The sequence below is a fragment of the Heterodontus francisci genome, chromosome 1 (assembly GCF_036365525.1).
Source record: "Heterodontus francisci isolate sHetFra1 chromosome 1, sHetFra1.hap1, whole genome shotgun sequence".
Lineage (NCBI taxonomy): Eukaryota > Metazoa > Chordata > Chondrichthyes > Heterodontiformes > Heterodontidae > Heterodontus > Heterodontus francisci.
Genome location: NC_090371.1, coordinates 50,844,463 through 50,867,981, shown reverse-complemented (window position 1 = coordinate 50,867,981; position 23,519 = coordinate 50,844,463). Strand labels below are relative to the sequence as shown.

Sequence of the window (23,519 nt, the reverse complement as noted above, 5' to 3'; positions counted from 1 at the left end):
CAGCAGAGATAGTGGATCCATTGGTGATAATATTCCAAAATTCCCTGGATGCAGGAAAGGTTCCAGTGGATTGGAAAAATGCTAATATAACGCCCTTATTCAAAAAGGGAGGGAGGCAGAAAGTAGGAAACTATAGACTCATTAGTTTAATATCTGTCATTGGGAAGTTGTTAGAATCCATTCTTCTTCTTCTTCTTTGGCCTCCTTGTTTCGAGAGACAATGGGTAAGCGCCTGGAGGTGGTCAGTGGTTTGTGAAGCAGCGCCTGGAGTGGCTCTCAAGGCCAATTCTAGAGCGACAGACTCTTCTACAGGTGCTACAGATAAAATTGGTTGTCGGGGCTGTTACACAGTTGGCTCTCCCCTTGCGCTTCTGTCTTTTTTCCTGCCAACTGCTAAGTCTCTTCGACTCGCCACTCTTTCGCCCCGCCTTTATGGCTGTCCGCCAGCTCTGGCGATCACTGGCAACTGACTCCCACGACTTGTGGTCAATGTCACAGGACTTCATGTCGCGTTTGCAGACATCTTTGAAGCGGAGACATGGACGACCGGTGGGTCTGATGCCAGTGATGTGCTCGCTGTACAATGTGTCCTTGGGGATCCTGCCATCTTCCATGCTGCTCACATGACCAAGCCATCTCAAGCGCCGCTGGCTCAGTAGGGTGTATAAGCTGGGGATGTTGGCCGCCTCGAGGACTTCTGTGTTGGAGATACGGTTCTGCCACCTGATGCCAAGGATTCTCCAGAGGCAGCGAAGATGGAATGTATTGAGACGTTGCTCTTGGCTGACATATGTTGTCCAGGCCTCGCTGCCGTAGAGCAAGGTACTGAGGACACAGGCTTGATACACTTGGACTTTTGTGTTCCGTGTCAGTGCGCCATTTTCCCACACTCTCTTGGCCAGTCTGGATGAGCCTAGGTGAACTCTTGAACCACTTCCAGAGCCGATATTGATTTCTGACGTCCTGTCCCGTGATGTTCGTTTTCTTGAGGCTGATGGTTAGGCCAAATTCGTCGCAGGCAGCCGCAAACCTGTCAATGAGTCTCTGCAGACACTCTTCAGTGTGGGATGTTAATGCAGCATCGTCAGCAAAGAGGAGTTCCCTGATGAGGACTTTCCGTACTTTGCTCTTCGCTCTAAGACGGGCAAGGTTGAACAACCTGCCATCTGAGCTTGTGTGGAGGAAAATTCTTTCTTCTGAAGACTTGAACGCATGCGAGAGCAGCAGGGAGAAGAAGATCCCAAACAATGTAGGTGCGAGAACACAGCCCTGTTTCACGCTACTCAGGATAGGAAAGGGGTCTGATGAGGCGCCGCTGTGCTGAATTGTGCCTTTCATATTGTCATGGAATGAGGTGATGATACTTAGTAGCTTTGGTGGACATCCGATCTTTGCTAGTAGTCTGAAGAGACCATGTCTGCTGACGAGGTCAAAGGCTTTGGTGAGATCAATGAAAGCAACATAGAGGGGCATCTGTTGTTCACAGCATTTCTCCTGTAGCTGGCGAAGGGAGAACAGCATGTCAATGGTGGATCACTCTGCTCGAAAGCCACACTGTGCCTCAGGGTAGACACGCTCAGCCAGCTTCTGGAGCCTGTTCAAAGCGACTCGAGCGAAGATTTTCCCCACTATGCTGAGCAGGGAGATTCCACGGTAGTTGTTGCAGTCACCGCGGTCACCTTTGTTCTTTGTGCAGCGCTTCTGGCTGCTTTAAGTGCTACGGATGTTAACTCGCTGGGGGCTTTCTTGTAGTTCAACAGTGCAATGCGCTTAGCAGCTATGACAGGTTCCAGCTCTTCAAAGTGAGATTGAAACCAGTCTGCATTCTGCTTCACACATTTGCCATAGGTGGTCATTGCTGAATCACAGATGGCGTCTCTGATGTGGGCCCACTTGGTCTCTGCATCCCCCGTATGAGTATTTTGAAGGGCTTTTTCAGGTGAATTTAGAAACTTATGTAACAGCTGTGGATAAGAAATTCTGCTAGTGTTGATGCGCAGGCGGCCCTTCTGCTTGGAGTGATGCAGCTTCTTTGGTTTGAGTCTAACCTTGCTGCACACCAGGGAGTGGTCGGTGTCGCAGTCTGCACTGTGGAAGCTGCATGTGATTTGAACGCTGTTTAAAGAGGCTCGCCTTGTGACGATGAGGTCCAGTTGGTGCCAACGACATGATCTTGGGTACCCCCAAGAAACCTGGTGACAGGGTTTAATATGAAAGAACGAGTTGGTGATGCAGAGATTGTGATAGGTACACAACTCAAGCAGTCTCTGTCTATTCTCATTCATCCTTCCAATGCCATAGCGCCCAAGGCAGGAGGGCCCATGAGTCATGGTCGGCCCCAACCTGGCATTAAAGTCCCCCAGCAGGAATAGATGTTTGGTATTGGGGATGCTACTAATGATATTATGGAGTTCCTCGTAGAACTGGTCTTTAACTTCAGGTGGGGAGCAGAGTGTTGGAGCATAGATGCTGTGTAGGTGTACTGGATCAGAGGCGGTGAGCAGTCGGATGGACAGTATGTGTTCTGAGCCATTTGAAGGTGGCTCTATCATGCTGAGCAAGGAGTTTCTGATGACGAAGCCCACTCCATGCTGTCTTGGTTCTTCAGGATCCCTACCTTGCTAGAAGAAGGTGTAGTCTTGCTCTCTTAGAGATCCTCCCGCAGGGAGGCGTGTCTCCTGAAGTGCTGCAATGTCCACATTGAGTCTACTGAGCTTGTTGTTAATGATGGCGGTCTTCTGAGAATCGTTGATTTGTGTAAGGTCTTCCGACAGATCAGGACACATAGTTCTGACGTTCCAGCTTGCAAAACGAAGGGCTGGTACCTTCTTTCCTTTTTTTGTTGTGCTATTTGGTGCGGTGAATCCATTATTAAGGAAGTAATAACAGAACATTTAGAAGAGTCAAAACGCAATCATCGGAGTCAGCATGATTTTGTTTAGTTTAGTTTAGAGATACAGCACTGAAACAGGCCCTTCGGCCCACCGAGTCTGTGCCGACCATCAACCACCCATTTATACTAATCCTAACCTAATTCTGTATTCCGACCACATCCCCACCTGTCCCTATATTTCCCTACCACCTACCTATACTAGGGGCAATTTATAATGGCCAATTAACCTATCACCCTGCAAGTCTTTGGCATGTGGGAGGAAACCGGAGCACCCGGAGGAAACCCACGCAGACACAGGGAGAACTTGCAAACTCCACACAGGCAGTACCCAGAATTGAACCCGGGTCACTGGAGCTGTGAGGCTGCGGTGCTAACCACTGCGCCACTGTGCTGCCCTTTTGTGAAGGGTAAATCGTGTTTTACTAATTTGCTAGAGTTCTTCGAACATGTAAAATGTAAAGTGGATAATGGGGATCCTGTAGATGTAGTATATCTGGACTTACAGTAGGCATTTGATAAGGTGCCACACAAAAGCTTAATACACAAGGTAAGATCACATGGGGTTGGGGGCAATTTATTAGCTTGGACAGAGGATTGGCTAGGTGAATGGGCCAAAATTTGGCAGATAAGTGTGGGGTTATCCATTTTGGTCAGAAGAATAGAAAGGCAAATTATTATCTAAATAGAGAGAAACTTCAGAATGCTTCGGTGCAGAGGGATCTGGGTGCCCTTGTGCATGAATCACAGAAAACTAGTATGCAGGTGCAGCAGGTAATAAGGAAGGCAAATGGAATTTTGGCATTTATTGCTAAAGGAATAGAGTATAAAAGTGGGGAAGTGTTGCTGCAACTGTACAAGGCATTAGTGAGACCGTACCTGGAGTATTGCTTACAGTTTTGGTCCCCTTACTTGAGGAGGATGTAGTTACTTTGGAGGTAGTTCAGAGGAGGTTCACTCGGTTGATTCCAGAGGTGAGGGGTTTGTTTTATGAAGAGAGATTGAGCAGTTTAGGCCTTTACTCTCTGGAGTTTAGAAGAATGAGAGGTATATAAGATGATTAAGGGGATTGACAAAGTAGACGTAGAGAGATGTTTCCTCTGGTGGGGCAATCTAGAACGATAGGTCATAGTTTTAGGATAAGGGGTAGCAGATTTAAAACAGAGATGAGGAGAAATTACTTCTCTCAAAGGGTTGTGAGTCTGTGGAATTCACTACCCCAGAATGCGCTGGATGCCGGGATATTGAGTAAATTTAAGGAGGAGATAGACAGATTTTTAATTAGTAATGGGTTGAAGGGTTATGGAGAACGGACAGGAAAGTGGAGTTGAGGCCGAGATGAGATCAGCCATGATCGTATTGAATGGCTGAGCAGGCTCGAGGGGCTGAATTGCCTACTCCTGCTCCTAGTTCCTATGTTCTTAAGAGTCAACCACATTGCTAGGGTTCTGGAGTCACATTTAGGCCAGACCAGGTAAGGATGGCAGATTTCCTTCCATAAAGAATATTACTGAACCAGATGGATTTTTACAACGACCGATATTTTCATGTCATCATTACTGAGACTAGCTTTCAATTCCAGATTTTTATTAACATACGTACGAATTAGGAGCAGGATTAGGACACTCGGTCCTTCAAACCAGCTCCGCCGTTCAACAAGTTCATGGCTGAACTGATTACTCCACATTTCTATTTACTCCCGATAATCTTCCACCCACTTGCTTATCAAGAATCTATCTACCTCTACCTTAAAAATATTCAAAGACTCTGCATCCACCGCCTTTTGAGGAAGAGAATTCCAAAGACTCACGACCCTCTGAGAGAAAAAATTTACCTCATCTCTGTCTTAAATGGGCAAATTGAATTGTCATCGTGGGATTTGAACCCATGTCCCCAGGGTGTTAGCCTGGGCCTTTTATATTACCACTACACCTCTTTCTACCCTGACAGATTAGCACTTTCATACTTTCCTACTCTTTGTGGCTATGGGGTCACCATCTGCTAGAACATCCGATCCAGGAAATTCTCTGTGACCTGTATGCATGTAGTGATTATAGCTGCTCCTTGAGCTCAGAAACTCTTCGTTTGAGCTTGAGCAGCAGAGGCACTTTCTGCACACACAGTCACCCAGGATACCTGAAGTGCAGGAATTGCAGGCAATGGATCTTAGCTGTCATGCCATTCTATTTAAAGTATATTTATATATAATTTATGCCTCTTAGGTTATTTATATGTTTTATCTTAGTATTCCTTTAATTCCTATTTCCTTATTTAATATTTATGTATACCAGATACTTATTTAATACAGTTCAGTTTCTTTCAGTATTAATAGCACCTACTTAGTTTATTTCATCCTCTTAGATACTTATTCTGAATACTTATTTGTAACTCCTCAGGCTCCACCCTCTGCACTGGTTATGACATAACTTGTTCAGTTTTCTCTCTGGACTGCTAGCAACGCGACTATTTCAGTTTTTCTCTGCGTTTGTTTTGGAATGCTGTCTACCACTCCACCCGCAACTGCACTGTATTAATGCTTCTTGGACCTTCCACGATTCTTTCTGCCACTCTAGTCATTCATGTGCTGTACTTCCGCTCCTTGGGCTGGCCACAATGTTCTCTGATGTGAAGATTTATGTAAGAAAGCTATTTCACAAGGTCCTTTGTTAGCTTCCACCTATACAGTGCTAGACAGAGGGGTTAATTTTGAGTCTGGAAAAGTGTGCTGCACTCAATCTGGACTGAATGTGAATTAAGGCCTCGTATGAGAAGCCTTAATCAGTGCAACTTATTCGGCAACTTTGCATTTTCCAAACTCTCTTGGAATAATTTTATTTAATATCATCATAGAAAATTGATGTTCGTGAAGAACATGCTGACATAGGAATAATAGGACATTCAGTTGCTCATTTTGCTGACTTACTGATCATTGCTGCACAGAAGCACTGAGCAGGAAGATAGGAAATTAAGATAATAGGCAGTCTCTGCTGAATTGCTGTCATGCATCTACTGATGTTGGATGAAGATCATTGTTGGCAATGGCTCATTTTCTCAGCTATAGGAAAGTATTTGGCCCTGAGGAAACCAGCAGCAAGAGAAAACTTGGAGGATATGTACAACCCCCGAACACGTATTGCTTTCTACAGTTAGCTTGCAAATATCTCCACTACCATTATGCCTTCTTTGTTGGTGCAGTGGGAGGAAAATTCAGGCAGTGCAGTAATCATTCCCTTGGCCTGTTCCCATCCCACAGACAGCCTACACAAAATTAAACGGGCTCTTTGGAGCAAGCCTCAGCGGAGACTGGTAAATTGAACTATGGTTATCCAATGCGATTCTTCTAACTTAGCACTGTCAGATTACTCCTGTAATTGAATCTAATGACAATGAGTGCACATATGCCACATGTGCTTATATCAGCTTGTTTGTAGCTCAATGGAGAGCAAAGGGGAAAATCTGATTTTGCTCACAATCCTGCTAATTTAAAAAAAATCCTTCCTTTACTTAGCTGGACCTTCAGAGAGAACAGCAGGCGTATCGAAAGTATTTGGCTCAGAAGGCAGATGATGAAAAACGTCAGGAAGAGGAAGCAAACCGGCTGATTGAGGCGGATGTGGAGAAAACTTGGGCCAAACGCAATGAACAGATGCGCCTAAAGAAAGAGGCTCAAGATCGCCTCAAGAAGGAAGTGATGGAAACACGCAAGCTTCAGGTTCAAGAACACTGTAAGAAATTTGTTTTCTCTTTGCCTAACCATTTTTTATTCTTTTGTCAAATTATATACTTGATCCTATTACTAGGAAAACTGACAAGGCAATCAGAGGGCTACACCCTCACCACCGCCGCCCCCCCCCCCACCACCCCCGCAACATCCTACAAATCCCTGTGCAGGGTAAAGTTAAATTACTTTTCATTCCCTGACACCTACTTCCATGCCAGAAGACCACTGGAGTTGCATGTGAAGGATGGACATTTGTGGTAGGGAGGTTGGCTACCAACTGCACCATGAAAAGGACATGGAGGGCCAGGTGGTCTGCTGTAAAAGCACACACCTTGTACAGCCGGCCTTCCTTTCACTGCCACGTTTCCTGAACCCTGGAAACGAGCATGGCCACTGTTAAATATAAATCAGGCTCCATTCCACAGTGGGACAATTTAACCATATGAATGAAGTGTTCTGTTTCTCCACAGTGGGACACTCACACAATTTGGGGTCGCTTTGTCCATTTTTTTAATTTTTAATCCCAACCACCTTCTCCCCCCCCCCCCCCCCCCCCCCCCCCAAATCACTGCCATCTGTCTTCTGGATTAATATCAAGGTCTAAGACCATTATATGACAATTTTAGGGAAGGGGGGGGTATTTCTAAAATGCTGGGAATGGCCCTTGCTGGGCTTCTACACCAGCCTAATCAAAGCAGTAACAATTTTGCAGATTTTAACCTAGAAATTAATCCAGGCCTGTTGCAGCCCAGACTCAACACTATTCTTGAATCAGGGCCTGAGAATCAATGGAAATTGGTCACAATTAAGTGGTCAAATGCCTAGTTTAACCATCTACCCAGGATACTTAAAACTATGAATTTAGCAGTGGGACCAACGCTTGCGCAGACTGTGCACAAGGCCGTTCCACCGATAAAGTGGTATATGTTGTACCCATTTTACACCCGAGAAATGAATTGGTACCAATTTCTACCCCAAATTTTTACAAAAGTACAGTGGCAAATTGTTAACAGTTTTTATTCAGCAAATCCCAATATTTCCATTGTGCCTTAGTCTTGATGTCCATTGTGTGTTGTTTATAAACATGTTTATAGGTTAGAAAAAAGAAAGCTTATGACTATCACAAATATCTTAATAATTTAGAAAGACTAGAGGAGTATAGAAAGTGCAGGGGTGAAGTAAAAAAGGAAATTTGAAAAACAAAGCGAGGACATGAAAAATTATTGGCAGGTAATATCAAGGAAAACCCAAAGATGTTTTATCAGTACATTAAGCGCAAGAGGATAACTAATGAAAAGATAGGGTCTATCAGAGATGTACAATTTTAGGGAAGTGGGGGGGTTCTTATGTGTGGATGCAGAAGATGTGGGCAGGGTTCTTAATGAGTTTTTTGTCTCTGTCTTCACAAAGGAGAGGGTTGATGCAGACATTGTAGTTAAAGAGGAGTGTGAAATATTGGATATGCTAAGCAAAATGAGAGAGGAAGTACTAGAGGGGCTGACATCCTTGAAAGTGGATAAATCGCCAGGACCGGATGCATTGCATCCCAGGTTGTTAAAGGAAGTCAGGGAGGAAATAGCGGATGGGCTAAGGATCATCTTTAAATCCTCACTAGATACAGGCGAGGTACCAGATGTTGTTTAAAAAGGGTGCGAGGGATAGGCCAAATAATTGTAGGCCAGTCAATCTAACCGCGATGGTGGGTAAGTTATTAGAATCAATTCTAAGAGACAGGATAAACTGCCACTTAGAAAGGCACGGATTAATCTGGGATAGTCAGCATGGATTTGTTAGGGGAAGGTTGTGTCTTACTAACTTGATTGAGTTTTTTGAGGACGTGATGGGGAGGATTGATGAGAGTAGTGCAGTGGATGTGGTCTACATGGATTTTAGTAAGGCATTTGACAAGGCCTCGCAAGGCAGACTGGTGAGAAAAGTGAAAACCCATGGGATACAGGGGATTGTAGCAGTTAGATCCAGAATTGGCTCAGGGACAGGAAACAAAAACGGATGTTTTTGTGAATGGAAAGCTGTTTCCAGTGGCATTCACAGGGCTCAGTGTTGGGTCCCTTGTTGTTTGTGGTATATATTAATGATTGGACTTAAATGTGGGAGGCATGTTTGGGAAATTTGCTGATGACACAAAAATCGGCGGTGTAGTTAATAGTGAAGAGGATAGCCATAGACTCCAGAATGATATCAACGGTTTGGTTGAGTGGGTGGGAAAGTGGCAAATGGTATTCAATCCAGAAAAGTGTGAGGTAATGCATTTGGGGAGGGCAAATAAAGCGAGAGAATACACTATAAATGGGAGGATATTGAGAGGAGTAGACGATGTGAGAGACCTTGGAGTGCATGTCCACAGGTCCCTGAAGGCAGTACAGTTAGATAGAATGGTGAAGAAGGCATATGGATTGTTTTCCTTTATTGGCCGAGGTGTAGAATACAAAAGCAGGGATGTGATGCTGGAACTGTATAAAACGCTGGTTAAGCCGCAGCTGGAGTATTGTATACAGTTCTGGTCACCACATTACAGAGAGAACATAATTGCTCTGGAGAGAGTACAGAGGAGGTTTACAAGAATGTTGCCAGGACTTGAAAGTTGCAGCTATGAGGAAAGATTGAATAGGCGAGGGTTGTTTTCCCTGGAACTGAGGAGGCCGAGGGGAGACTTAATTGAGGTGTACAAAATTATGAGGGGCCTAGATAGAGTGGACAGTAAAGACCTATTTCTCCTGGTGGGGAGGTCAGTTACCAGGGGACACAGATTTAAGGTGATTGGTAGAAGGATTAGAGGAGACATAAGGAAAATCATTTTCACCCAGAGGGTGGTGGGTGTCTGGAATTCGCTGCCAGGCCTTTTGGTGGAGGCAGAAACTCTCAATTCTTTCAAAAGGAACCTGGACATGCACCTAAAGTGCTGTAACCTGCAAGGCTATGGACCAGGAGCTGGAAGGTGAGAATAGATTGGGCGGCTAGTTTTTTCAGCTGGCATGGACACGATGGGCTGAATGGCCTCCTTCTGTGCCACAGTTGTTCTCTGGTTCTGTGGTTCTATGGTTAGTTAAAGCTGATGCCAGCAATAATTTTCAGGAAAATTGTGATAGGCTAACACTTTATTGTCATTCCCTTGGTATATCACTGTTATTTTTCGAATTTGAATTATGTTCTTTCTCTACTCTATACAAATGTGTAAGTGCTTATCCAAAATTTTAGTATATATTTCAAAAATATGCTTTCTGTAGTGTACAGAGTGTAGGTATGGGATCTAATGAACTGGACGGTGTATCTAAGATTACTTATATGACAATTACCTAGCATATAGCAACTAATATGGCTTCAGAAGACGACCTGACCCACCTTATTGATCTGAATTCCCTCTGTTTCCATTCACATGCACATTTTGGGTGCTCATTACTTGTTTTTTGTCTCTTCATCGCTCTTGGGCTCTTAGCTCCTGTTTGCTCCCCTTCTTGTTAGCAAGTTGTGCCACCTTTAATTTCTCCCCTTTCAGATACTTTACCTCCCCTAATCCCTACCCTAACGCATCAGTATTCTCCTGCCTTCTTATTTCTCTATCCCAACCTTGAATTGTCCTTGTATAAGCCCACAGCTACCCTCTATGCTTCTCTCGGCATTCTCCAAAGGGCCCCATCGAAGCACAAACAGCAATCCCAATTGACCATCCACCTTTCTCCCTGACCTTCCTATCAGCATGTCTGCTGGATACCAATCTCCCCAACCTCCTTCATGTTGTCCCTTGAACATAGTTTCAAGGCGATGGAAGAGGTACAGAAAAAATATTTGCTTTCTGATTTCAGTGGAGAAAAATACAAAGGACCCACAACAGGTGGAAGAAGAACGAGCAAAACTGATTAAATCCATCGAAGAGCAGCAACAAGTGGAACAGGAGAATCTGGCCAGGTATGCATTTGTGGGATATACATGACGTAGCTGACCAAGAGAATATAAAAAGTTATCTGCTTGTCAGTGTTACAAGGCCATAAGACCTGAATGTGAATTGCATTATGCAGTGACACTAATGCTTGTTCGTGGGCAGTGGCAAAACCATGGCTCAGAAACAGCTGAAGTCCACAAAGGCTCCAATCTATTCTCAATTGAAAGTTCATAAAACATGGTCTCATTTGACTTTTGAAACCTATTACAGCGCAGAAAATAAATTTCTCTCGGTTAAAGCCATCACTCTGATGTATCAATTGTACTAAATTGGATAGATTGAACTTCACTCAGGCTGAATCCAACCCAACCTGTGTCCTGTTCGATCCTGAGCTGAGCTTCAAACCTCACATCTGCACTATCACTAAAGCTACTTACTCCACCTCTGTAACATTTGTCGCCCATGTCTCTACCTCATTCACTGAAATCCTCATCACATCTTCAGCTCCTTTGGCTTAATTACTGTATATCTGCTCACAGGCCTCCAGAATACTTCCTTATATAAATTTCAATTCATCCAGAACTTTGTTGCTATGTTCCCATTCCATGCAAATCCCTACATTCCCACAGCTCCTGTCCTTGCCAACCTTCATTTGCTCCCACTCCCCAAACACATTGACTTTAAAGTCTTTATTCCTATTTTTCAAATGGCCCTGCTTCAGCCTAGCTCTGCAATCTTCTCCAGCCTATTATCCCAGAACACATCCTCTGCTCTTCCAACTTTGGTCATGTGTGTGTAACAAATTTAACCTGGCACCAACTGCAGATGGGAGCAGTGAGATCAAGCAGGTAAGTGCTTTTTATAGCACTCCTGTGAGCCAGGAGGAGCAGGGGTGTCCCTCCCGGCCCCGCAAGCAAAGATTCTGCTGATTACGGCCTCTCCCATTGCCATTATCAGCTGACCACCACCCTCCCCACCCCACAACCTAGTGCCGGCCAACCCCCGATCATTACCTCCCTATTACCAGGCTCCAACCTCCACTACCCGCCTGCCCACAAAGTTCCTATCTTTTCCTCCTTCCCAATTTCCATGCTATAATCCTCGATCACCAAACCCTGATCTTTACTGTTTGTTAGGAACCATCGGCAACAATTCCTGGCTGTGGCCTTCTACTGCTGACTTTCCTGCCTGGCAACGAGCAGTCAACCTGCCCTATAACTGTGCTCCCCTGCTCCCTCCCCACCTCCCTGTAACTATCAAGACCCATCACTCTGGAACTCTTGCCTACATCATCCAGTTTGTCACTTCTCTTCCCATCTTTAAAAACTTCCTCAGAATCTATCTATTTTGCTGTATCGTTGACTCTTGTAACTTGTCTGCCTCACTGCTTAGTGTTATCTGATGCTCTATAAATAATCTATGCACATTTATTATGTGAAACACATAAGCATTAACCCCTTTATTCCTCCTCCCTGCCCCTCCAATCCTGTCTCATAATGTCAGTCTGGCTGAATGGTAATCCTCCTACCTCTAAGTCAGAAGGTTGTGGGCTCAAGGCCCACTTTATGACTTGAAAATATTATCTAGGCTAAGAGTTCAGTGCAGTATTGAGGGAGTGGCCCATTGATCAAGGTGCTGTCTCTCAGATAAGACATTAAATCAAGGCCTATCTGCCTATTCAGCAGTTGCAAAAGATCCCATGGTACTATGTGAAAAAGGACAGGGAATTCCCACACCTGCTAGCATTCATCACTGAACGATCAGCACCAAAACAGGTTACCTGGTCATTTGTTTCGTTTGTTGGAGCACAAATTGACTGCACCGTTTGCCTATAAAATGTAAATACTTATCAAAAGTAATTCATTGCACGTAAAGTGCTTTGAGACATCCTGTGATCATAGAACATGCTATATAAATGTAAGTTATCGCTTTGCTTTCTCTCCCACCTGCTGTATTATCGAATCATAATTCACAGTGCAGAAACAGGCTCATTGTTCCATCAAAGTCTGCATTAATTTCTTTCTCCACAAGCCATTGTGTCTAATTGACATCTCCTGATCTCTCTCCATATGTAATCCTTAATCGACCACTGAAAATGTATTTGGAAATGCTATAGTGCATTTTCCATCAAGTGTTCTGAATCCTCTTATGCCACAACATTAAATTTGGTCTTCCCAAATGGAACACAGTCACCTGGACTAAATTGACCACACTAAGGTCCCCATTTTTCACAGCTGGAGAACTATGACGTTGTACTGCTGGCTTTCCCACATGGAAACCCTTAAAGTTCCATTCTTTGGTGCACCTGCAAGTCTTGGAGCTATAGAAGTATCCAAGTTTGCAAATGAAGAGTTATGAGGCACAGTAAGTTGAGTGGATGGGGATAGGAAGTTACAAACAGACATAGATTGATGAGGTGCGTGGCCAAAACTATGGTAGATGGAATTCAATTTGGAGAATTGTGAATTTATCTACTTTGGATCTGAAAAGACAAATCAGAATATGTTCTTAATAGTGAGAGGCTAGGAGCTATGAAGAAGCTAAAGGATATAGACGTTAAGTTACCAAAATCATTAAAAGCTAGTGCATAGGTACAAAAAATAATCAAAAAGACTAATAGAATGTTGGCCTTTATTTCAAGGGGTTGGAATTCAAAAGTAAAGAAGTCATGCCCCATGCTGTACAGAGTGTTGGTCATAGCCCGTCTGAATACTGTTTTTACTAATAGGCACTGAACCTCAGGAGATATATCTTGGCCTTGGAGAGGGTACAGTGCACAGAAGGATACCAGGTCATAAAGGGTTAAATTATGAGGCCAGGTTGCATGACAGTAGTGTAGCGGTAATGTCACTGGACTTGTAATCCAGAGGCTCAGGCTAATGTCCTGGGGACACGGGCTCAAATCCCACCACGGCAGCTAGTGGAATTTAAAGTCAATTTACTAATAAAATAAAGTTAATTCATAGAAATCTGGAATTGAAAGCTAGTCTCAATAATGGTGTCATAAAACTATCATCGATTGTCGTAAAAACCCATCGGTTCACTAATGTTCTTTAGGGAAGGAAATCTGTCGTCCTTACCTGGTCTGGCCTACATGTGACTCCAGACCCAGAGCAATGTGGTTGATTATTAATTGCCCTCTGAAATGGACTAGCAAGCCACTCAGTTATCAAGGGCAATTAGGGATGGGCACCAAATGCTGGCCTTGCCAGCAATGCCCACATCCCATGAAATAAAAAAAACTTGGCTTGCATTACCTTGAATTTAGAAGCTTGAGGGGTGATCTAATAGAGCTGTTTAAAATTATAAAGGGATTCACTTGGGGTAGATACTATTTCCGTTAGTGGGGAAATCCAGAACAAGAAGATGTAATCTTAAAATTAGACCAAGGCCATTTGGGAATAAAATCAGGAAGCATTTTTTCATGCAAAGGATAGTGGAAACCTGGAACTTTCCCCCAAAAAACTTTGTGGATGTTAGCTCAATTGAAATTTTCAAGACTAAAATCAATAAATTTTTGTTAGTTAAGGGTATTAAGAAATATAGAACAAAGATGGTATTGTCACTGGACTAGTAACCCAGAGATCAGGGTATTGCTCCAGGGACATGGGTTTGAATCCCACCACAGCAGAAGGTGGAATTTGAATTCAATTAATAAATCTGGAATCAAAAGCCAGTCTAATGATGGCCGTGAAATCATTGTCGATTGGTGTAAAAGCCCATCGAGGGAAGGAAATCTGTCGTCCTTACCTGGTCTGCCCTACATGTGACACCAGACCCACAGCAACGTGGTTGACTCTTAAGTGCCCTATGAAATGGCCTAGCAAGCCAGTCAGTTGTATCTAACTGCTACGAAGTCAATAAACAAGAATGAAACTGGACGGACCACCCAGCATCGACCTAGGTACCAGAAATGACAACGGCAAACCCATCCCTATCCTTTCTAACATCTGGAGGCTTGTGCCAAAGTTGGGAGAGCTGTCCCACCAACTAGTCAAGCAACAGCCTGACATAGTCATACTCACTGAATCATACCTGACAGACAATGTCCCAGACACTGCCATCACCATCCCCAGGTATATCCTATCCCACCGGCAGGACAGACCCTGCAGAGGTGGCGGCACAGTGATACACAGTTGAGAGGGAGTTGCTCTGGGAGTCCTCAACATCGACTCTGGACCCATGACGTCTCATGGCATCAGGTCAAACATGGGCAAGGAAACCTCCTGCTGATTATCACCTACCACCCCACTCCCCCGCCTCAGCTGATGAATCCGTACTGCTCCATGTTGAATACCACGGAGGAAGCACTGAGGGTGGCAAGGGCGCAGAATGTACTCTGGGTGGGGGACTTCAATATCTATCACCAAGAGTGACTCGGTAGCACCACTACTGACCGAGCTCGCTGAGTCCTAAAGTACATAGCTGCTAGACTGGGTGTGCAGCAGGTGGTGAGGGAACCAACAAGAGGGAAAAACATACGTAACCTCGTCCTCACCAAACTGCCTGCTGCAGATGCAAGTGTCCATGACAGTATTGGTAGGAGTGACCACCTTGTGGAGACAGAGTCCCGCCTTCAAATTGAGGATACCCTCCTTCGTGTTGTGTGGCACTATCACTGTGCTAAATGGGATAGATTTCGAATAGATCTAGCAATGGGCATCCATGAGGAGCTGTGGGCCATCAGCAGCAGCAGAATTGTACTCAACCACAATCTGTAATCTCATGGCCCGGCATATTCCCCACTCTACCGTTACCATCAAGCCAGGAGACCAACCCTGGTTCAATGAAGAGTGCAGGAGGGCATGCCAGGAGCAGCACCAAGCATACCTCAAAATGAGGTGTCAACCTGGTGAAGCTACAACACAGGACTACTTGCACGCCAAACTGCGTAAGCAACATGCAATAGAGCTAAGTGATCTCATAACCAACGGATCAGATCGAAGCTCTGCAGTCCTGCCACATCTAGCTGTGAATGGTGGTGGACAATTAAACAACTAACTGGAGGAGGTGGCTCCACAAATATCCCCTTCCTCAATGATGGGGGAGCCCAGCACATCAGTGCGAAATATAAGGCTGAAGCATTTGCAACAATCTTCAACCAGAAGTGCCGAGTTGATGATCCATCTCGGCCTTCTCCTGAAGTCCCCAGCATCACAGATGCCAGACTTCAGCCAATTTGATTCACTTCACGTGATATCAAGAAATGACGGAAGGCACCGGAAACTGCAAAGGCTATGGGCCCTGACAAGATTCCAGCAATAGTACTGAAGACCTGTGCTCCAGAACTTGCCACGCCCCTAACCAAGCTGTTCCAGTACAGCTACAACACAGGCATCTACCAGGCAATGTGGAAAATTGCCAAGGTATGTCCTGTACACAAAAAGAGGACAAGTCCAACCCGGCCAATTATCGCCCTAGCTGAACTCAAGAGGTGAGGTGAGAGTGATTGCCCTTGACATCAAGGCAGCATTTGACCAAGTATGGCATCAAGAGCCCTAGCAAAACAGAAGTCAATGGGAATCAGGAGGAAAATTCTCCACTGGTTGGAGTCATACCTAGTTCAAAGGTAGATGGTTGTGGTTGTTGGTGGTCAATCATCTCAGCTCCAGGACATCACTGCAGGAATTCCTCAGGGTAGTGTCCTAGGCCCAACCATCTTCAGCTGCTTCATCAATGACCTCCCTTCAATCATAAGGTCAGAAGTGGGGATGTTCTCTGATGATTGTACAATGTTCAGCACCATTCGCAACTCCTCAGATACTGAAGCAGTCCGTGTAGAAACGCAGCAAGACCTGGACAATATCCAGGCTTGGGCTATTAAGTGTCATGTAACATTCGTGCCACACAAGTGCCAGGCAATGACCACCTTCAACAAGAGAGAATCTAACCATCTCCCCTTGACATTCAATGGCATTACAATTGCTGAATCCCCCACTATCAACATCCTAGGGGCTACCATTGACCAGAAACTGAACTGGAGTAGCCATATAAATACCATGGCTACAAGAGCAGGTCAGAGGCTAGGAATCCTGCGGCGAGTAACTCACCTCCTGACTCCCCAAAGCTTGTCCACCATCTACAAGGCACAAATCAGAAATGTGATGGAATGCTCTCTATTTGCCTGGATGGGTGCAGCTCTAACAATACTCAAGAAGCTCAACACCATGCAGGACAAAGTAGCCCGCTTGATTGGCACCCCATCAACAAACGTTCACTCCCTCCACCACCGATGCACTGTGGCAGCAGTGTGTACCATCTACAAGATGCACTTCAGCAACACACCAAGGCTCCTTAAACAGCACTTTCCAAACCCGTGACCTCTACCAACTAGAAGGACAAGGGCAGCAAATGCATGGGAACGTCACCAGCTGCTAGATCCCCTCCATCACACACCATCCTGACTTGGAACTATATCGCCGTTCTTTCAGTGTCGCTGGGTCAAAATCCTGGAACTCCCTTCCTAACAGCATTGTAGGTGTACCTACTTCACATGACTGCAGCAGTTCAAGAAGGCAGCTCACCATCACCTTCTCGAGGGCAATTAGAGATGGGCAATAAATGCTGGCCTAGCCAGCAATGCCCACATCCCATGAATGAATAAGAAAAACCTACCTAATTATCAGAAAATTAGAAGCACTAATAAATTGGCTGCATTGAGTTTCAATCCTGATTCACTAATCTGTTCTCCCATTGAATAACTCCTTACCAGGGGCAGTCTTGAAAAAAATGTCCTGCAATTTCTTCCTTATAACAGAAATGAGCAGATGGAAATGGCTTCTTGAGCAGATATGCTGGAGTAGGATGGGGAGATTGAGCAGAATGATGAGAGATGGTCACACTTTTCTATGGTCTGTTGGAAGGTGGGATTAGAATGGGTGGCTAGTTTTTTCAGCCGCCACAGACACGATGGGCTGGATGGCCTATTTCTGTGCTGTAACATTTCTATGGTTCTAGGATGTCACATGGGACTTTAACTACTCAGAGTTTCAAGGCTGTGGGGTGACTGGATTTTGGAGAGTCTGAAACGGGGGACGAGGTGGGTGCATAGTTGTGAGACATGATCTAGAACCATGGAGTTAAAGCAAAGGTTAGATAGACTGCTAACGAGAGAATTGAAGGTTGAAGGATTTTTCTTTTAAACAAGTGTGGTAATCTTTTACAGTGATAAATAGAAATAAGTGCAGTGTATATGAATGGTCAGCAGATGGTGCCAAATGACTATTAGTAAGGTGAAATCTCACCCACTGAATTGACAAAAAGACTCCTTAAAGCAATTTTTCAGTTTGCAAGATGTGGCCCTGAATTTCCTTGAAGTACCATTTAAGCACTCCTTACAAAGGGACCAATTTAAAACTATAGAAACCATTTTTCCTGGTCAGACCTTGTTGGCTCGAACACAAATCTGACCTGAACCCACCCCCAGGTGTACTACACATTGCCCTTTAGTTGGTTGTACACCTAAGTATCACCAGCTATTTCTAATAGTGCAGACTTATTGCTCTTTGACTATCATAAAAACTAAACAATTAATGAAGGGTTCTGCATTGGTAACATATATGAATCCTTTTCTTAACCATAGGGAGAAGCAAATAAACAAGGCATATCAGCAGGACCTCCTGGCTCAGATGAGTTACCAAAAGCAGCAGCGTGAGATAGAGAAGGCAGAAGAACAGCGAGAGGTTGAGGCAGGAAAGCTGGAAGAGGAAGCTTACCAGAAAAAACTTCAGGATGCCCTTTCTCGACCTTATACAGAGGCTGAGAAAATTCATCCCTGGAGGAGGGCAAATTGCATCGACCCCAAGCTCAATGAAGTGTGTTAAAATTATTATTGCTACACTATGGACAAATGCTGTAATTTTGTTCAATTTGTAATGACAATTCAAGTGGTATTTAATGCTCAGTAGAAATAGGTATTTTATGATGTAGCCTTGAGTGTATTGTATTTACTTTATAACACAACTAGTTATTATAATGTTAGGCAATTAAAATGTTGAGCCAGAAAGAAGGATATTTTTTGTGTTTGTTCTGTCTTCTCCCATACTGCAAAGGTACGGCACAGCATGGTGACACCTTGGTCAAATTCACCAATGTTATCCTCCATAACTGTGATTATTGCATATTATCTCTCCTTTTCCCTCCTTGTTTGACAAGCAATCACTTCAACCTTTTCTGTCCTCCATGGCTCACTTCTGTGATACTGACCGCATGTTACCCTCCTACCCGTTCCAACTCGGGCAGAAAATTTCCATCTCTCCTACCCCGCAGAATCACCTCAGAAGCCCACCAGGGCTCTGTCCTTAGACCCTTTTGCTTCTTTAATACATGCTGCCCTCAGAAACATCAACAGGAGTCTTGGAATCAGCTTCCCTTCAGGACTGGCTGTCTGCACTGAGTGCTGCTGGAGGGCATAGAGTGTGAAGAAGGGTGTTTGGTAAGTGAGGGAGTTCAGTAAGGAGGGGAACTTTATATTAATTAAGAAAGAATAAAATTTGACTGCACTCAGTCAAAGCAGTGTGAATCAGTGATATCAGCGGGGCTACAAATAGTGTGAATCAACGAGACCAGCCAGGCTCGGTATTGCCTGTAACCAGTCGGAGACTGCATTCAGGAAGAGAAAAAAGAGGTGTGACATCACAGGGAAGCAGGTAGGTGATTGGCTGGTGAGTATTGCAGCTTAGGGACTGCGTCTCAACAACTAGCAGACTAAAAATGAGAAAAAAATTAAGAATTAATAATAAGGAACAGGCAAGTCGCTGGTGAGTTTTTTTTGAGTAAGGTGTAGTGAACTGTATTGATTAGTAATAGGATTTATCAGTACTAGCAAATCCTGGAACTCCCTCACTCACAGCACTGTGGGTGTATCTACACCATGTGGACTGCAGCTGTTGAAGACTCCTCAACACCACCTTGTCAAGGGCAATTAGGGATGGGTGATAAATTCTGGCCTTGCCAGCGACGCCCACAGCCCATGAATTAATAAAAAAATGCCTTGGGTAACTCCTTAATACCTTACGTTTCAAAGTCACACTTATTATTTACCTTTCAATGCAGGACTCCCAACACCAATTCATGACATTGGAAATTCATGACAAACAGGAAGTATACATGGCCAAATTAATTATTTCCCCTTTTCTTGTAAAGAATGTAAAGAGTATAGTCTCTCTGTCAACCAATCTACCTGGTCTGACACTGGTCCCGATCCAAAACCTCCATTTCTTTATGGCCTTGCCATTCAATTTCCACTCTACCCCACTCCTCATTCTCACCTTGCCCTCTCTGGACCAAGGTCCATTTGACACTGGCTTCTCATTCTATCTTGTGCTGTCTGCCTACCTTCTCAGGTGCACAAAGCCTCTTTCCTCAGCCTTGGCAGCCATTCTTTCTCCAAGATTCACATCCTACTCCTTTCCACTGTCTGACCTGTGCTTTTTTGTCCTCTCTTTTTCTTCAGTCGTTTACTGACCCAAGTCCTACTCCTGTTCAAATTGGACCTACTCTTTGATCTGTCCCTGACCTCTGGTCTTCTTTGGCACAATCTTCCTCTCTCCCTCCTCAGCCACTCCCACATCAGGAGGATGTACTTCCTCAGTTACATGAGTCTTTTTCCCAGACATATGTTTTTGGTCATTTCAGCCATTTCTGGGAAACAAATAAAGAGAATGGGAGTGGCAGAACAAAGAGCTCACTAGGAGAAGGACAGAGAGATAGGAGAAAGAAAAGACCATGTTAGATTTACCCTATTTTTGCAGCTAGGACATACTTAGACAATCTTCCACATTGTCAGACAGATACCATTGTAGCTGTCACTGACAAAGGTTTATGAAGGGAGCTGATAGCTCCAGTACATAGTTGTCAAGGTCATAGCCTTTACTATGTCCAGTGCATTCACCCACTTCATAATGCCATGTGCAGTGAACCAATTCACATTCCAACATAGGCAAATTGTCTCAACAGAAAATTTGGGGGTAAGTTCTTGTCAGCAACATCAGCATGGAAGACAAGGTAAATTCTATAGTAATTTCTAATAAATGCGAACCAAAAGATTCCAGGCCACTGAATCAACTCATTTTAGATCATTTGGGTGCTCTTCTCACACTGCTACACTTCCACCAACTTGCATTTATACAGTGCCTCTATCATAGTAAAACATCCAAGGCACTTTACAGGAGTGTTATCAAACAAAAGTTAACACTGAGCCCATAAGGAGATATTCAGACAGATGACCAAAATCTTGCTCAAAGATTTAGATTTTAAGGCGTACCTTAAAGGGTGGGAGAGAGGTAGGGAAGTGGATAGGTTTAGGGAGGGAATTCCAGAGCTTAGGGCCGAGGCAGCTGAAGGTACAACCGCCAATTGTGGAGAAATTAAATTTGGTGATGCGGAAGAGGCCAGAATTGGAGGAGTGCAGGGATCTCAAAAGGATGTAGGACTGGAGGATGTCAGAGATAGGGAATAGTGAGCCCATAGATCTATTTGAAGACAGGATGAGAATTTTAAAATTGAACAATTGCCGGATCGGGAGCCAATGTAGGTTACTGAGCACAGGGATGATGGATAAACAGGACCAGGGGTCGGCAACATGGCCGTGGTAAAAATTTTGAGGCTCATGATAATTTTAAATGTCTTGCTCCAAGCCTTTAAACTTGTATTTTAAAATAGCCTTGTGGCAAGGTTATTTTAAAACTGGGTTATCCAACATACGGCCCACGAGCAGGAATCCAGCTGGCTGAAGGTTTCCATCCGGCCGCCAATCCTCTGTGACTGACAGTGAGCTACCGTGGCTCAGCTTTGATTGATGGCTCTCCTATTAAAGTGTATGTCAGGCGGAGGGGGTAGGCGCGACCTACATCTGATGGACGGCGGACGTCTGTCTGTGATTGCTTAGTGTCTGTGACTGACAGTAGCTGCCTGGGGCGGGGTGAGTGCTGCGCTGGGACTGGCCACCCCTGCTGTTTTCATGCGGTTCAAGGAGTGAGTGGGAATGGCTGCTGCAGGGGAGAGGGAGAGAGAGGCTGAGGGGAGAGCAGGAAGCAATCCAGCACACAGTCAGAGGTATGGCACAGTGCTGAGGAAATACGCTGAGAGTCAGGCAGTCCTTGAAACAAGCACTGGCCCGAGGAGTGAGAGAGAGAGATAGACACAGAGAGGGGGAGAGATAGAAACAGAGAGTGGAGAGAGAAGGGGGAGAGAGATGTCAAAAGGGGGGAGGGGGAGATAGAGGAGGAGAGAGAAAGAGATTAAGATCACGCCTGACAGATGGACATCTATCTGGACGCTCAGCATCACTCCAGCTCAGCATCACTACATCAAGTGTGCAGGCAGACAATGACTAATTGTACAAGCAAAAACAATGCCAGGTATCTAACTAAATAGGGAGAAATGTGTTTTAAATGGGACTGCGTTTTGATGCCATTAGGTTAGCTTCTTCTTTGGCCTCCTTGTCTCGAAAGACAATGAATGGGTAAGCACCTAGAGGTGGTCAGTGGTTTGTGACACTTTATATACAGATTAGTTGCCCCTATGTCCGTGGCTGAGTCAATAACTTTGTCAAATGTCTGTGGTGCAACATATTGGGGCCTATTCCTGAACGGGACTTAGTGTGATTTTGGATTCCAATCAGATTTAAGCTTAATCGAAAAATCTAGGCTACAGTGTCAGGAACACGGATTTTTTTTTTTTTAATATACAGCATATAGATTGACAGAATTTACAGGATAGAAACAAGGCCATTCAGCCCAACTGGCCTATAGCAGGGTTTATGCTCCAACATGAAACCCCTCCCACCTTACTTCATATAATCCTATTAACATGCCCTTCTATTTCTTTCTCCCTCATGCAGTTATCTAGCTTCCCCTTAATTTCATCAATGCTACTCAGGCAATCTACTCTATGTGGTAGCGAGTTCCACATTCTAACCACTTTCTGGATAAAAAGATTTCTCCTGAATTGGATTTATTAGTGACAATCTATTTATTGCCCCTAGTTTGAGACTTCTCCAGAAGCAGAAACTTTTTCTCCACATCTACCCTATCAAATGTCTTCATAATTTTAAAGACCTCAATCAGGTCACCTTTCAGTCTTCTCTTTTCTAGAGAAAAGAGCCCCAGCCTGTTTCATCTTTCCTGAAAGTTAAAACCTCTTGGTTCTGGTATCATTCTTGTAAATCTTTTCTGTACCTTCTCCAGTGCCTCTATATCCTTTTCGTAATATACCAGGAAATTTTCCCAGGCTGTTGGAGGCAGGTTCAGGGATGAGCGGGGAGGGAAAACTTCGAAAAATTGATGTTGGTCTGGGATCCCGATGTGATCTCTGTTTCTGTCAGCTTTCCCCAGGGAATGATTGAAGGAGAGCAGCGATCCCACTTGGATCTCTCTGGTAAATAATTAAGAAGTGGTTGAGGTTGTTAAGAAGCCAATTATTAGCTGTTTTAACACTGAATCCTGAATTTCCCAGAGATGGAACATATTCCCGGACCTATCAGCAACTCTGCCAGCTCTTTGAAACAACAATTCACAGTTCCACTTCCCTGCCCTTTCAACTTGATTTTCTATTTATTTTCCTTTTTCAGATATGTATCCACTTTCCTTTTTAAAAGTTATTATAGATTCAGCTTTGAACACTGTTCTGGAAGGACATTCCATATCCTAAAACCGCTGCGTTAAAAAAATTATCTTCACCTTTTTGTGTTTTTGTCAACAGCCTTTGAACCATGCCCTCTATTTTCTAACATACTAACCACTGCAGATAGCTTCTCCCTATTTATCTTATCAAGCCACAGCTAGAGCTGCGATAACTGCATTCATCATAGCATAGAGATCAAACCTGGGGTGTTCCTGGGTCTGTATGGATTCCATTATTCATTGGATACGTAAATGAGCCATTGGCAGAACTGATCAATGTTATCTTCAAATGATAAAATTTTTAAGATAAATAATATTTAGTGAAAACTCTATCTTCTATATAATGCGTGCAAACCACTGTAGGAGTTGGCTTGGAACCTATCATGG

The 23,519-nt window shown here is 44.2% G+C and overlaps 1 protein-coding gene across 3 annotated transcripts in view; it reads left to right on the top strand.

Annotated features, from left to right (window-relative positions):
• Nucleotides 1-18,526, top strand: part of cfap53 (cilia and flagella associated protein 53) — a 103,554-nt gene extending 85,028 nt beyond the window's left edge. For 2 of the 3 annotated variants that reach the window (XM_068047345.1, XM_068047174.1), the window contains 3 exons: nt 6,399-6,615; nt 10,433-10,535; nt 18,092-18,525. In XM_068047345.1, coding sequence (XP_067903446.1) covers nt 6,399-6,615; nt 10,433-10,535; nt 18,092-18,332 — 561 coding nt within the window. In that variant the 3' untranslated portion in view covers nt 18,333-18,525. Of the gene's footprint in view, nt 1-6,398; nt 6,616-10,432; nt 10,536-18,091 lie in introns of all 3 variants that reach the window. The other variant, XM_068047259.1, reaches the window with a different exon arrangement.
• Nucleotides 18,527-23,519: the final 4,993 nt, after the last annotated feature.